Here is a 15,464-nt window from a genome sequence, read left to right as displayed (position 1 = left end):
GCAGCCATAGTCTATAACAAGCTTTGCATATTTATATCACTTTTATATCTTCTAAACGGAAATTTTGCCTCTGTTTTGGACTAGAGCACACTTTATTTTAATTTAAGGAGACCTTTATTGGGCATTGTGTCAAAAGTAGTGCGAGGTGGATTTTTCTATAATCTTTAATACTTTGATATGGAGTTATCTAGATACCATGCCATTACAGATTAGTTTCATTTTTTGACCTGGTGGCACCAATCTGCCTCTTTTTCATGGTTCTCATGTACGTTTCTTCAATTTTGGACTCAATTTGTGAGAGTGAATCGTGCAAATGTGACTCAAAGAAAAATGATGTTGTTACTTTCTTATGTGGAAAATTCTTTTGACACTATAATGACCCTAAAACCCCCAAATAAAATTAATGCCCTTGGCCTTTCACTACAAAACAGCTTAAAAGCAAAAAATTTAAATCTTCATGATTTCTCCAATGTAACCTAAATATGCAAATATTGATTTGTTCAAATGCTGCTCAGATGGAATGGCTGGTTTTGAAACAGTCCTTCAACAGAGCTGGTGTCACAGAGCCTCAGCGAAAGCACAAAACAACTCCCTCAGAGTTTCGCTCCCTATTTAAAGTTTACACTTTATCATGATCTTATCTTATAATTGAACAGCTGACCTTCCCAAAGTGGACACTGTGAAACATAAAACTTGTCCCATCGAGAGCGAAACAAATGCTCACAGGCTGAACCCCTACAGTGTGTTTCAATGGAACATTGATAAATTGTCTAAACAAAATCATCTAGGATAGCGACAGATTGAAACCAGCTACTAATTGAAAACTGACGGAAAAGAAAGTGAATCGATCATTATCACTAATTTTTCTATTTCTATCTCAAGAGTTTATGCTTGGAATTTTCTATTAGGCACCTTTGGACCGGAACAGCAAAGATGAATGGCATTCAAGAGAAATCCCTCCAGCGCAGTAGCCAGAAAATTGTTGATACCAGAATTTCAATGACAATTTATGAGCAATTTTAACACCCTGTCGATATACTAAGTGATTTAGGCTTGACCTGAAAATGCCACTATAAAGACTAACTGATATTTAGCACTGACGATTATGAGGACACATTAAGGACAAAATCCTTCAAGAGCAGATGGGCCAGATTTACTACTAGCCTTTGCCAGCGCAAACCCTCTTTTCTCATTAAACAAATACTCCCAGGATTTAATAAAGACACGCAGTAAAACAATCACAGAAGGGACACTGATTTTTGCAGCATATGCAATTATTAGTGTTTATCTTTTAGACAAAATTAAATATTTATATGAATCATGTACGATGCTTGAGTATTTAGATTATTAGTGGGATTTGTGCCACTTTTTTTAGAGGTCCCAAGCACGTCTTAACTCATTTTGTACATGTTTTTTTGCAGAGTATATACACCTTAACATCATCACGTCTGCTTGATTATGATCTAATTTGTCCTGGTTTATGCACTGCATTAGACACTATAAAAATGAGCAGCAGTTTATTGTTCTTTATTTTGTGCATTGTCAATGAATCATACACAAACTTTTACACTTCCATACTGTTAAAAAAGTTGACAACTTAAAATTGAAGTCGAGTTGACTCAAATTGCTGGACATTTACATTTACATTTAGTCATTTAGCAGACGCTTTTATCCAAAGCGACTTACAAATGAGGACAAGGAAGCAATTTACCCAACTAAGAGCAACAATGAATAAGTGCTATAGGCAAGTTTCAGGTCTGTAAAGTCTAAGAAGGGAAGTATTAGTAGTATTAGGTTTTTTTTTTTTGGGTACAGTCAGTGTGATATTCAGAGAGGCAATTGCAGATTAGGAAGTGTAGTGGAGACTAAATAGTTGAGTTTTTAGTCGTTTCTTGAAAATAGCGAGTGACTCTGCTGTTCTGATGCAGTTAGGGAGTTCATTCCACCAACTGGGCAGATTGAGCGTGAGCGAAAGTGATTTCTTCCCTCTTTGGGATGGAACCACGAGGCGACGTTCATTCACAGAACGCAAGTTTCTGGAGGGCACATAGATCTGCAGAAGTGAGAGCAGATAAGAAGGAGCAAGGCCAGAAGTCACTTTGTAGGCAAACATCAGAGCTTTGAATTTGATGCGAGCAGCAACTGGCAGCCAGTGCAAACGGACTAGCAGCGGAGTGACATGTGCTCGTTTAGGTTCATTGAAGACAACTCGTGCTGCTGCATTCTGGAGCAGTTGAAGAGGCTTGATAGAGTTAGCTGGAAGCCCAGCTAGTAGAGAGTTGCAGTAATCCAGTTTGGAGAGAACAAGAGCTTGAACAAGGAGTTGAGCTGCATGTTCAGATATGAAGGGTCGGATCTTTCTGATGTTATAGAGTGCGAATCTGCACGATCGAGCAGTTCTAGAAATGTGGTCAGAGAAGTTTAGTTGGTCATCAATCGTTACTCCAAGGCTTTTCACCATTTCGGATGCAGTAATGGTTGCCCCATCCATCTGGATTGAAAAGTTTTGGTGTAGAGTCGAGTTGGCAGAAACTACAAGCATTTCCGTTTTTGCGAGGTTCAGCTTAAATTTTAAATTTTACTGCTGGCTGCATGGACTAGTTAAAGTAAATGTTAATATGTACATGCGTTCCCCCTTTGTTGTAGTTTAAAAAAATGGTAGAATAATTGCCAGTAAAGTCAACAAAGTTACCCAAACTTTTGTCTGCTGCCTTATGCTATCTGTTTACCTTTTGGTTAAGCAACAATTGATTGGAACATAATAATTATTATTATTATTCATTCATTCATTTTCTTGTCGGCTTAGTCCCTTTATTAATCCAGGGTCGCCACAGCGGAGTGAACCGCCAACTTATCCAGCAAGTTTTTACACAGCGGATGCCCTTCCAGCCGCAACCCATCTCTGGGAAACATCCACACACACATTCACACACACAAACACACTTACACACTACGGACAATTTAGCCTACCCAATTCACGTGTACCACATGTCTTTGGACTGTGGGGGAAACCGGAGCACCCGGAGGAAACCCACACGAAGGCAGAGAGAACATGCAAACTCCACACAGAAACGCCAACTGAGCCGAGGTTCGAACCAGCGACCTTCTTGCTGTGAGGCGACAGCACTACCTACTGCGCCATTACCTCACCCTATTATTATTATAATGCCCATAATTAAATTGTAGTATTTTCACAGCAACTTTTGATTCTCTCGGGAAGAATGTCTGAGTGCATCAATACATCAGGTTTCCACTTTTTTTCTTTTGCTTGAATGTTAAAACGGCTCCCTTATGAACTGTCAGTCATTGATATGGCCCCCCTGCCAATTTAAGTTTGAGATCAATACTTTATTAAATCTAGCCATAAATATTAATTTATTTTGGTCGTGCATTACAACAAGGTTCCATTTTACTTGCTAACTTGAATTTAGAATATACAATACTTGTACAGCATTTATTAATCATGGCTCAACATTTACTACAATATTTACATCCAAAATTGTGCTTGGCAACATCAGTTAACACAAATTGAGTTAACAAGAACTAACAACAAATGGCTCTACTTTTGTTAACTAACATTATAAAACATAAATAAATACTTCAAATGTATTGTTAATTATTTATGTTAGTAAATACAGTGGAACCTTATTGTAAATTGTTACTTTTATTAAAATGTATTTTATTTATTAAATTAATCTTTTTTTATTTGTATTTTTAAAATTATGTATTTGAAATATTTTAGTGCAATAAATGTTCGTACTCTAAAATAAAAACTAAATGCTTTATTAATGTAGCTTTGATTACCATAAGAGGAAAAACCACTGATTTATGATAGAGAACTCTATATAGATCAGTGGGCAAACAAGGTGGCACTGTACACCAATATTTATTATTTTACAATTACATTATAAGGCTGCTGTAAATGTCTTGATAGAAAAACTGGCTAAACAGGGCCAGTATCGATCCATCAATACTGCAAACCACTATCCATAGCACAAGCATGCAATATGTAGGTTAAAAAATTCAAACTACATGTTGTATAACCACTGTTACAATGGATATTTAAGGCAGAAATGCATGACAGGCAAAAATTTGTATGTACCAGAACAACTGAAGTGTAAATTAGTATTACAGAATATTGAATACATCTGAGAGAGGTACTGTCATTAGTGCCGATTTAATGTGCTTTCAGTAGTTTACGATCCCTTTGTGTTTCTGATCATTGCTTCCATCATGTCCCATTGCTCCTTTGTGACCTAGAATAAAATCAAGGCAAACTTATAATAAACAAAAGAAAATCCTGTTGTAAATATCTGATGGACTGTGTTAAAATGCATCACCTGCTTTAGGTCATTAAACTCGCCAGCCATGGACACATATTCACCACCATCCATTCGAATGATCTATAAAAACAAGGAAGCCGTTAAAGCTGGGAATTCATCCTTCACTCCCCCCCCAAAAAAAGACATTATAAGCCCTGTCAGGACTCCTCAAGTTTATAAGTAGAGTCATTACAGTAACGACCACATTATTCTATATTGATCTCTTGAGCACTGTTTTTTTCCCTCTTAATTCTCCACCAAATTGGTGGAGGTGGGTGGAGGATGTGCCCTTGGCTCCGTTTGGTTTGGCTGTAAACAGAGAAGCCCTGTGGGGAAGATGCGAGGTGAGTCTCGCCCGGGGAGATGAAGCACTTTTTTCAGCCAAGGTCACCCAACTCACCGCGCCTGATACCCAGCTGGCGTAATCACTGCAGAGGTAGGCGGCAAGATTGGCGATCTCTCCAGGAGTGCCCAGACGACCCACGGCGACCCGGTCTAATATCTTCTTCTCAAACACACCAGCCGGATCCAGTCTGCTAAAAGCCCCCTGTAGAAAAATATTGGGAGTGTCAATGTAAAGCACTTTATACATGGATAACACAAAGTTTGGCATTTATTATTATGCTGTTGTGAGGCGACATGGTGGTTCAGTGGTTAGCACTGTCACTCACAGAAAGAAGGTCGCTGCTTTGAGCACGGGCTGAGTCAGTTGGTATTTCTTAGTTTGCATGTTTTCCCAGTGTTGGTGTATGGGTTTCCTCCAGGTGCTACGGTTTTCCCCATAAGTCCAAAGACATGCAGTATAGGTGAATTGGATGAAGTGTATGTGTTAATGAGTGTGTATGGGTGTTTCCCCATACTGGGTTGCAGCTGGAAGGGCATCCGCTGTGTAAAACATATGCTGGATAAGTTGGTGGTTCATTCCGCTGTGGCGACCCCTGATGAATAAAGGAACTAAGCCAAAATAAAATGAATAATTATTATGCGGTTTGTACGGTGGCTAAGAGAGCTTAAATTCAATGCTAGTTAAGGCCATGTCCACACTTAAAAAAATATACGTTTCATTTAAAAACGCATATTTTTCTCTCTGCTTTGGCCTTCGTTCCACACTGAGACATCGTTTTGTTCAGCGGCAGAAGCAGATGACAATTGCTGCAACGTTTCAAAGAGACAGAAAGTAAATAAATGCCAGGCGAATATGACACAGGTAAACATGTCTTATGTCTGTGCGCATGTACAGTACTCAAAGACAGCGTTTTCAGCTGTTTTATTGTGGATGACGAAAGAACTGAAAACAATAGTGGGAACATGGGGTGTGTTTAAATGAAAACGCCATTTTCAAATCGATCCAGATTGGTGTAGACGCAGCCTAAGAACATACATGCAAATAGAAAAACACTAACAAACTGAGAAAACATCCTCATCGGTTTAACAACACACACAAGCTAATACAGGAAAACACACTGCAAATAGTGCAGACCACAGTGCAAATTTGATTCAGCAGTGTTGGCAGAGATCTGAGTGGAGAGGGTATTTGTTTTGATTCATTTTAAATGTCCCTTGTTGTTTGTATGTTTGTATCAAAATTGCTAAATTAATGCTAAATTAAATGGAATTCTAATGCCATGTTATACCGCTAAACAGGAAACATTGGGCTTTGGCACATTTTAATTTTTGTCTGCACTATTTGCAGTTCCTTTCTGTATTTGCATGTGTAGGGAGTTCAAATAAATCAGTCAAAGTACAAAACCACACTCAACGAAATACAGTTTATTTATCAGAAAAAAAAACAACTAAAAAAAATATATATATATAATATTGAGATTTCTTTATTTGTCAATATTGCACAACCCTGCAATTTTCATATCTGCAACCCTCACAGTGATAAAACCAGTAGCAAAAGCCAAGAGATGCATGACATTTTCTGAGAGAAAAAAAAAACTAAAGCAAAACATAAAACACAAAAACATGCAGCTTACCTTGGTTTTGATAGGTCCGGGTTGAATAACGTTGAATCTCATGCCATATCTGCTCCACTCTGCTGCCAGAGACCTGCGGGTACACATAATCAATCAAATCTTTTCCTTTGATTTATTTGAAATTTGTCCGAATGACATCTGGTCAGCCAATCAATCAGACATGGCCACCACTGAGTCTACTGCAATTACCTCCCAGAGACTGACCCTTTTCCTTTAGGTTTTCACCAAAGTAAACCAATAACAAACAAGGTGGCTCATGGGAAAACCCAATCTGGTGATCTTTTTTTTTTTTTTTTGATCAACATAATCATTTCTTTAATCAAGACATGTACATTTGCAAACTCTTTCCTTTCTGCATTAAAGCATAAAATGAATATATACTTAAAGATTTAGCAAGTGAAATTATTAAAATTGGTACCAACAAAACACTTTCCATTTGACAACATCTATATTATGGTTTGTGACGTACAGACTGTACAGAATGTAATTTATACTTTCTGATTTGAGGTTTATTATGTGGCCACAACAAAATCATTTACACAACTACTGTACAGTCCTAAAGTCTAAATAGTAATAATAATAATATTAAGATGTAAATCAATTAATATTCATATTTATTTTATAAGAAACATTTAAGCAGTATTAACCCTTTCATACCAAATACTAAGAACGTTTAAAAAAAACAACTTTTTTTTTACTTAAAAATTGATGTTCTGAATAAGTCATTTGTATTTTATATATATTAAACGGATTTAAATCAGGAGCATCTTTGGTTCATCAACTATGATTATTTAACATCAATACAAATAACATCAATTTTAATCATAATAAGTAAACATAAAATACAGGTACAAATGCCAGGGTGCTTCTATACCACATTATTCTAATACAAGGTATTTAAGAGAAAGCTATTTAACATTTAACATGGGTATTTAAGGTATTCAGTGTTACTTAATGTAAGCCTTGTCACTAAACATTTCACCAGAGACATTATTAATGAGAGCTTGATCTGAATCATCAGTTAGATCATGTGCTGTCCAACTCTCACTATTGTATTTCCATCATATTTAACACTCCTTAAGAGGAGATCAAGTTCCCCATCTTACAATTAAAATGTAAATGAAACATAGCACACGGCACCTTCATTATGATAATATATGCACCCTTCAAGAATATATTTTAAGGTATTTGACAGTGTAACACATGAAACTGACTTAAAGGGATAGCTCACTAAATAAATTTAACTTCGGTCATCATTTACTCATCCTCCACTTCAGTTTCTTTCTTGTATTGAACACAAAGGAAGATATACTAAAGAATGTTTGTAGGAAGAAAAAAGCTGTCCTACTATGGGTGTCAATGGCTGTTTTTTCCAACATTCCTCAGAATATCTTCCTTTGTGTTTAATAAAAGAATGAAACTTTAAATAAGTAAATGATGACAGATTTTTATTTAGGAGAACTATACCTATTATAAAGGTTTAGGAGCACTTGAGTGTAATAAATTGAGGATTTTTTCATTTTTTTGTGGAAGGGGCGATCTCTTTAATGCCACTGTATACATACGTGCATAGTTTCTCCACTCCAGATTTCGCCGCAGCACTCGGCACAACAAATCCTGAGCCACTTTCAGCGTAGATTGTGGTGATGGACAGAAACGCAGCACCTTTACAAATTCAACATGATTATTAGTTGTTGTTGTTGTTTTTTGCACACATCAAACATACGAAGCTTGATTCATTTTCAATTAAGACATGGACATTTGCAAGCTTGTTCCTATCTGCATTAAAAGCATAAAATGAATTTATACTTTTAGATTAAGATGGTGAAAAAATTATAATGGCCATCAAAACAACACCTTTCATTTGACAACATCTATATTATTGTTTGTGATGTATTGGCACAAGTATTGTTTAATAGCCTTCACTTTAAAAGGTGCAGTATGTAATTTTCACCACTAGAGGCAGCGTATTCACAACAAACAAAGGTATGAGCTTGAGTGTGGAATCATGGGAGTTGTTGTCTTTATTACATCCTCTGAGGCACCAGCAGAAATCCTGTTCATGTAGGAGCTAAACTACAGAAAATGAATTTTCAAGGTCATGTGAAGCAAAGAAAGGCTGAAAGCTGTCAAAGCGAAACAAGATTGCTTCTTCTGGTTGTGTTTATGTAGGGGAAAAGCAAGGCTGTTTTATCAATTCCAAGCTTAATCTTTTCAAACATCTCTGAACTGCAGAAACACTTCAGCTCTTATTTTTCATCTGACATTGAACTGAATTTATGTGCATCAAATATTGAAACAAGTTCTGCTAAAACAAGAAGAACTGAAGTTTTTAAAAGCAAAAGTGCTTTTAACTACAGCACTCAACAGTCACGCACATATTAAGATGGTTTATATGGTATGTAAATACTGCTTTGGCTGGCTACTTGTCAAAAATGTGACATTCATTGAAACCAAAACTCAGTTCATTGCTGTGGTTGCATAAAGAATAAAATAAATCTGATCTTTGTTTTAAATCACCACTGAAGGGCAATATGGAGTGTGTCGTGAAGGGCAGGCTTGTTATCAGTAATAATATATTTGCACTTCGAGTTAATGGAGTATTTGAATAGTCTGTAATCACATTTGTTCAAGGAAGCAGAAAGAGGTCAAAATAATTAGGTATAAGGCTGCCTAGATGTATGAATCTGAGAAGCTAATTTAACACACACACACACACACACACACACACACACACACACGTTTGCTTTCTTATCTTAGTGAGAACATTACATACATGATAACTTTCATAGTCTTTTTTTTTTTAGGTTAATAGTAAGGTCTGTTGCCCAAAACATACCCCTACTAACCCTGATAATGGATCCTAAGCATTTTAATGATGTAGGACTAGACATATGCCAATGTTAAATAAATCATGACAATGAACATGCACAATACTGATTTTGTGGACACTTCAAAATACCATTTCCTTGAATTAATAATAATTATTTAATTTTTTTTATATTTTAAGAATATTCACTCTGCATTTGCAGTGGTGTTCATAACAGTGCCAAAAGCTTGAGGACTTAATTGGTTTGCTTTATTTTCAAATGTTAAACTGGCCTATGACATGCTGAAATATTGACTATAAATGATGTGATATTTCCTAATGCCCAATAACACGTTAAAATCATAGTCATAATCCGATTACAAGTCATAATCGTTTTATTAAATGGAGTTTATGATGAATACATTTTTTTGTTAACATAGAAACTGTAATAAGTCTTTTTCTCACTGTTGATTTTGGTCCTAATTTAGTTTATTTGGTCGCAATATTAATTTGCTGTTAAAGTAACCTTTTCTGCAGCTTAACTCAATATTGTGATTGTTGTATACCATGATAAAAGCTTTGGCAATTAATCACAAGAAAACTCGATACTGCCATAAGCCTAGTGAGGACCAGTAAAATTTACCCATTAATGGGTCTTTTTTATTTTTTTTCTATACAAGAGAGGACAACTGAGGCTTCATAATTACTCACTTGGGTCGTATAACTGCAATGAAGATTACATAAAATCTGAGGATTTCTTAATTTACACAAAGATTAACTATGCAACTGATTATTGGGAACCATCAGATGCTGTTATTTTAATGAAAAGCAAAGATATAAAAAATGGCATGAATGTACATGAATGCACCTCCAACAAGGTTGTTCAGAAAAACACATTGACATTTTTTTCATGCCACCTTCCCAAAAGCACTGCTCATGGGATGTGCAACTTCATTATAGCACAAGCCTCGAGACAACACACAGGAGGAAAAAAACATGAATCATTTAGACAACTTAGTATGCACAAACATGCTCTCCAGTCTTTTACCATGTAAATGGGAACAATGTAATATACAGTGCAATGATAGTATTTAAAATAATTTAAAATACAGTCTTACAGTCACCAAATATGCATTTAATGAATCATAAAGTACAGCAAAAGCAAATACGTTTAAATAACTTCCTATTTTAATATAATTGTAAATGCAATTTCTATAATTCAAAGCTGAATTTTCACTTCATGCTTTTATTAATTTTTTGTTTTTATTAATATTTTTATTAATCATTTTAAAAGATTATTTAACTATTAAAAAGTTCAAAGGTGCAGAATTAACTTTTTAAAATGTATTTTTATAATAATTTTTTCTGAGTTTTTACCTTAATGGACAGGAAAGTGTGGAAAGCTGAGAGAGGAGAGAATCTGGAGCCGGTAATCGAACTCGGGTGTCCGGGAACACCTCAGTGTTATGTGTCAGTGATCTAACCACTAGGCCAGGGGTGTCCAAACTCGGTCAAGAAGGGCCGGTGACCTGCAGATTTTAGCTCCAACTTGCCTCAACACAACCACAAGGATGTTTCTAGAAAGCCTAGTAAGAGCTTGATTAGCTAGCCCAGGTGTGTCTGATTGGGGTTGGAACTAAACTTTGCAGGATACCGGCCCTCCAGGATCGAGTTTGGACATGCCTGCACTAGGCCATTAACACAGACTTACTGTAACTTTTTAATAAATTATATGCATCCTCACTGAATAGAATTAGTTTATTGATAATAATAAAAAACCTTTCCACAATCTTTTGAACAGAAGGAGAAAAAAAAGAAAAAAGAAATGCTTCAATCTCCATCAGCAGAATCCTAAATAATATTTTTCATATGTCCGTCAAAACAAAAACAGCCACCACTGAGAGTCTCTGCTTTAAATGTACACATGGAAGCTTTTTTAAAACATAAATTACTTTGAGTTGTCCTTTCATAAAAAGGGTTAAATTGTTTGTCTAAAAGATTTCTGATTATAATTTCTGATAATTTACTGGCTAAATACATTTATATAAATATAATTGTGCAAAAGTGGAAAGTTTTGCACCTGTTCAATGTTTTTTTTTTTTTTTTTTTTAAGATACAAGATTAAAAAGAAATTCCACACATGTGATTGTTTCATTTAATGTAGAACATTCAATTAACCATTAAATAATGACTTTAAAATATGCAACAGATTATCAGTGACTTTGGCACCGGGTACAATTTTTTTTTTTTCTGTCTATACTCAATACTGGTTTGCATTTGCTGCCCTCTAGTGGTCTCTACAAATAATCAACCATTTTTACTCGTTGTGTGTCCACATTTAAGCTTTTTGTAGAAACGTTTGTCCAAAATGACAAACACTATTTAAGTCACACAATTTTATATTTGATAATCAAGCATAATGCTCTTAGTAACAAAATTAAGCCTTGTTGAATCAAGTACATTTCTATAAAAACACTGACCTTTCTCGGCTTTGATGAGGCGTTTCCCAATGTCTAAGGTGACGTAGGCATTGCCATTCAGCACTATTTCAGTGATGGTTTTCCAGGCATTAGGAGACAGTTTCTCTGAAGGAGAGATGAAGTTTCCAGCAGCGTTGTTTATCACCACCTGCCGGATGGCAAACAAAATCTTAAAGTAGGGCTGCACAATATAACGAGTTATGAATATAGATGACCAGAATCCACAGGCCAAAACACATAAGATTTTTATAGACTTTAACCATACACTGCAGAATTTAACCATAGAGTGAAAGTTTTTAATGTTTTTAAGGCCTATGTGAACATTTTAAGAGTTTAAAGCATTTTAAGAGAACATAAAGAGCAAAAAATAAGTTAAGAAATACATTTTATTGAATTATTTATATGATGAAGACTACGTTATGCTCTTTTATATTTGATTACTAAATTTTAGTCCTGGAATACTGTTATACTGGAATACTGTACTGACACTCCCCAGAAAACTACCATAAAACCATAATTACTGTTTATTCCACTTTAATATTTGCTTCATTGTGTTTATTTATGGCTATAGTTTCTTTATTACAGATATATAATAAATTACATATATTTATATTTCACTATTTTACCAATCATCCCAATTAATCTAAAGTAATGACCTTCCAAATAGAGCTATAGAGTGAAATAGTATTTATATCACAATATATATTGTAGGGGGAAAATATTGCAATACAAAATTTTGTATCTTTATAAATCTATAAATATATATCTATAAATAAATATTCATATTTAAAAAGAAATCTTTATATACCCATTTTAAAACATATAAAAAAATATTCCATGCATGTACTAGCAGGAGAATTTATTGAATGACTGCAGTTAAGATGGAGACCAAAACCTACGTCTGGCAGACCGACATCTTTGACGAGCTGGTCAACAGCAGCCTCCACTGATGCAGGGTCTCTAACATTACACCGGATGGCATGGACCTGAAACAGGGACACATTTATCAATCTGTTTCTACATTGAGATTAAGAAAATGTTTGTGACTTTCTAAGGCAGTGAAACCTTGTTTCCTGTCTGCTGTGATATTTCATCTGCAGTTTTCTGCAAAACATCAAGACTCCTGGAAGAGATGTGAGGAGAGGAGACAAAAAGGGGACAGTTCATGCACAAATTAGATCTTATAATCTTTCTTTATAAAAAAAAAAAAGTCTGCACTTGGTTATTTGTGTACACTTTAAGTTGCATCAAGTTCAGATGAGCTCACATTGTTTGTTTATAACAGAGATGGAGGATGTGTTATATTGCTTATTAACAATCAAAATACATCAATGTATGCATCAGAAATCTCACACTTCAGACTGTTTGTTGAGGCTGGGAATTAAAGGTAATAATTAGGGTGGCACAATACATTGATGTATTTATTCTTATTAGTCACATCGTAGGATGTGCAATGTTGAGTCTGGATTGTAGTTGATAAGCACCAAAGTTCAGATCTGTGGTTATTCCGCTAGCAGTAAACAGTTGAGGTAAGAGGTAAAAGTCCATGACAATAATTTTGTGCCAAAAACTGCCATTCACTTCCAGAACGCAGTGGGCACATAAGTCTGAAGTAGTGAATTTGGGTAAAATTTACCAATTTTTAATGCATTTGAAAAAGCCATTTAATTCTGCGATGGCATTACTACAGTCTTTAACATACTGAGGTAAATTTGGTTTTATATTCGCACTGAGTTGCTGCCATGTGATTGGCTAATTAGAAATTTGCCTTAATAACCAGCTGGACCTAATAAAGTGTGAATGTGAGAAAATAAAAGCAAATTAAGCTGCGGTCACACTTGTGTGTGCGGAATTCTGTCGTACGGCGCTGCGAAAAACAGCGGGATTAAAATTAGACATTAAAAAAGCAAGCGTTTGCTCAATGTTTTAAATTTCTGTCCAGAGAGGTCATGTTTTGATTCTCGATTGGTCTCATGCAGTCAAGTGATGCGATTTCGTAGGTCAGAGTTCACCAAGCTTGAACTTTGCACCGCAGCAACCTGCGAAACTTGGGTACTTATATAATTACATTGAATGTATTAACACTTTTGGTTTAAAAATGACTTTGAATGAATACAACAAATTTGTTCATTGTATTTCCCAAAAATTACTTCACCTTATTAAAACTGCAAAAATATATAACTATGTATCTGGCTCTCTTCCAGAGCTTACTATTAGGGGCCTTTCTATCATGGATAAAAAATGTAATAACAATTATATCTGGAATATCCTAACTGCAGATAAAAGAGTTCCTCCAATAGCAATGGTTAAATGGAAACAAGCATTCCCTTTATTCTTTTTTCCCCAAAAATCTGGTCAGATATTACAAAATACATAACTCCTAATAAAGTAAAAGAAACAAATTTTATAATATTACATAGATATTATCCATGCAATGATTTTATCAGTAAGTTTAAGGAAGGTTTTTCGACGTTGTGTTGTTTTTGTAAAATGGAACCGGAAACAATTCTTCATTTATTTTTCAGTTGCAGTTACACAAAGCGGTTTTCGTCCCAAGTTTCCTTACTACTTTTTGAAGTGTTTTATAATTTTATCAATATAATTGATAAAATGGTTTTCTTTATGGATTGCAACTCTGGGTTACTGGAAATGGACAAAATAAAAAAAAATATTGTTTTATTTGGAAAATACCACATCCACAAAACAAAATGTATACTGACTATACCAAATTGTAAACTATTCTTGATTGATCTAAAATAATAAGCTATTAAGACATCCCAACTGCTAAAAATACTTAATGTACATGATAAATTTTGTTGTTAATTCCCTTGTATACTGTTTAATGTATAATGCAAGTGTGACCACAGTCTTGAGCATCACATGCTCTTTCAAAACCCTTGTAATCTGCCGATTTGGGTCTCTTTCTTATTAATAACAACAATAGTGTTGGAAACAGTTATAATAACATTATGAGAGCGATAAGTAACCTGCTGGCTATCACACATTCTGCTCCAAGTGAAGATAAAGTAGTGGTCATGGCTTTTCCGAGACCAGTTCCTCCTCCAGTGATGAAGGCCACTTTGTTTTTGAAAGTTCCTGGGAGAAGCATAACACCGTCACACACAGGAAAGAATTTGGCGTGGGGGGGACCGCTCTGGTACAACGTGTTGGTCCCATTTCCGAACAGCTGTTAAAGAGTATACCACGGAATAAGTAAATTGTCAGGATTCAAACAGGAACGGAGACCAGCCTGAATAAGAATAAAAACTGGGTGAAAGGTCATACCCTCTTACCTACTATAACCCCTACTGACTTCACTCGCTTGCTGCGTACACAGAATTGACCTTATATTGCATATTTATTTTAAAATATGCTTGTTTGCAATGCATGCTAAAACATTATAAAAAGTTTTTTAAAAATAAATAAAATAAATAAAAAAAAACATTGACATTTCCTGCAGCAGAAGGAGAATTAACATTAGTTACACTGGTCTATCTAACAAGTTCGTGAAACGGTTTTTAATTTCGTGTTTGAGTTCATGTAAGTAAATTGCAAATGCAAACACAAAATCATCTTCAGTTTGAAAATAAATATAAATAAATAAAAATAATAAAATCTTACTCGTGTGCAACATTTGTTTGGAGTGAAAACTCTCTTCAGCATGGTTAATCCTTTGTGCAACGCCATAACATCCAAATGCAAAAAATAATCTTGTTAAAGAAAGAAAGAGCGTTCAACTGTCCAAACATGCAACTAAAGTTGTGAAGTCGGATTCAGCGACGCACTGAAATGACATAACTAAAGTGATATCTTCCGGTTTCCGGTTTGCTGGCTGATCTGAGATCAGCCGCATTAGGCTTTTTATCCTGTAGCT

General features: G+C 35.1%; 1 protein-coding gene across 1 annotated transcript; it reads right to left on the bottom strand.

Annotated features, from left to right (window-relative positions):
- Window positions 1–3,767: 3,767 nt before the first annotated feature.
- Window positions 3,768–15,363, bottom strand: decr1 (2,4-dienoyl CoA reductase 1, mitochondrial). Its single transcript, NM_001002444.2, is given in 10 exon segments — window positions 3,768–4,256; window positions 4,341–4,403; window positions 4,723–4,869; window positions 6,302–6,374; window positions 7,867–7,966; window positions 11,591–11,738; window positions 12,490–12,576; window positions 12,656–12,713; window positions 14,578–14,777; window positions 15,212–15,363. Coding segments are annotated over 10 exon segments (1,002 nt in total). The 5' UTR covers window positions 15,278–15,363; the 3' UTR covers window positions 3,768–4,196.
- Window positions 15,364–15,464: the final 101 nt, after the last annotated feature.

This window comes from Danio rerio, chromosome 16 (assembly GCF_049306965.1).
Source record: "Danio rerio strain Tuebingen ecotype United States chromosome 16, GRCz12tu, whole genome shotgun sequence".
NCBI lineage: Eukaryota > Metazoa > Chordata > Actinopteri > Cypriniformes > Danionidae > Danio > Danio rerio.
The sequence above is the reverse complement of the archived record's forward strand: the minus strand, read 5'-3'. Positions and strand labels throughout refer to the sequence as shown.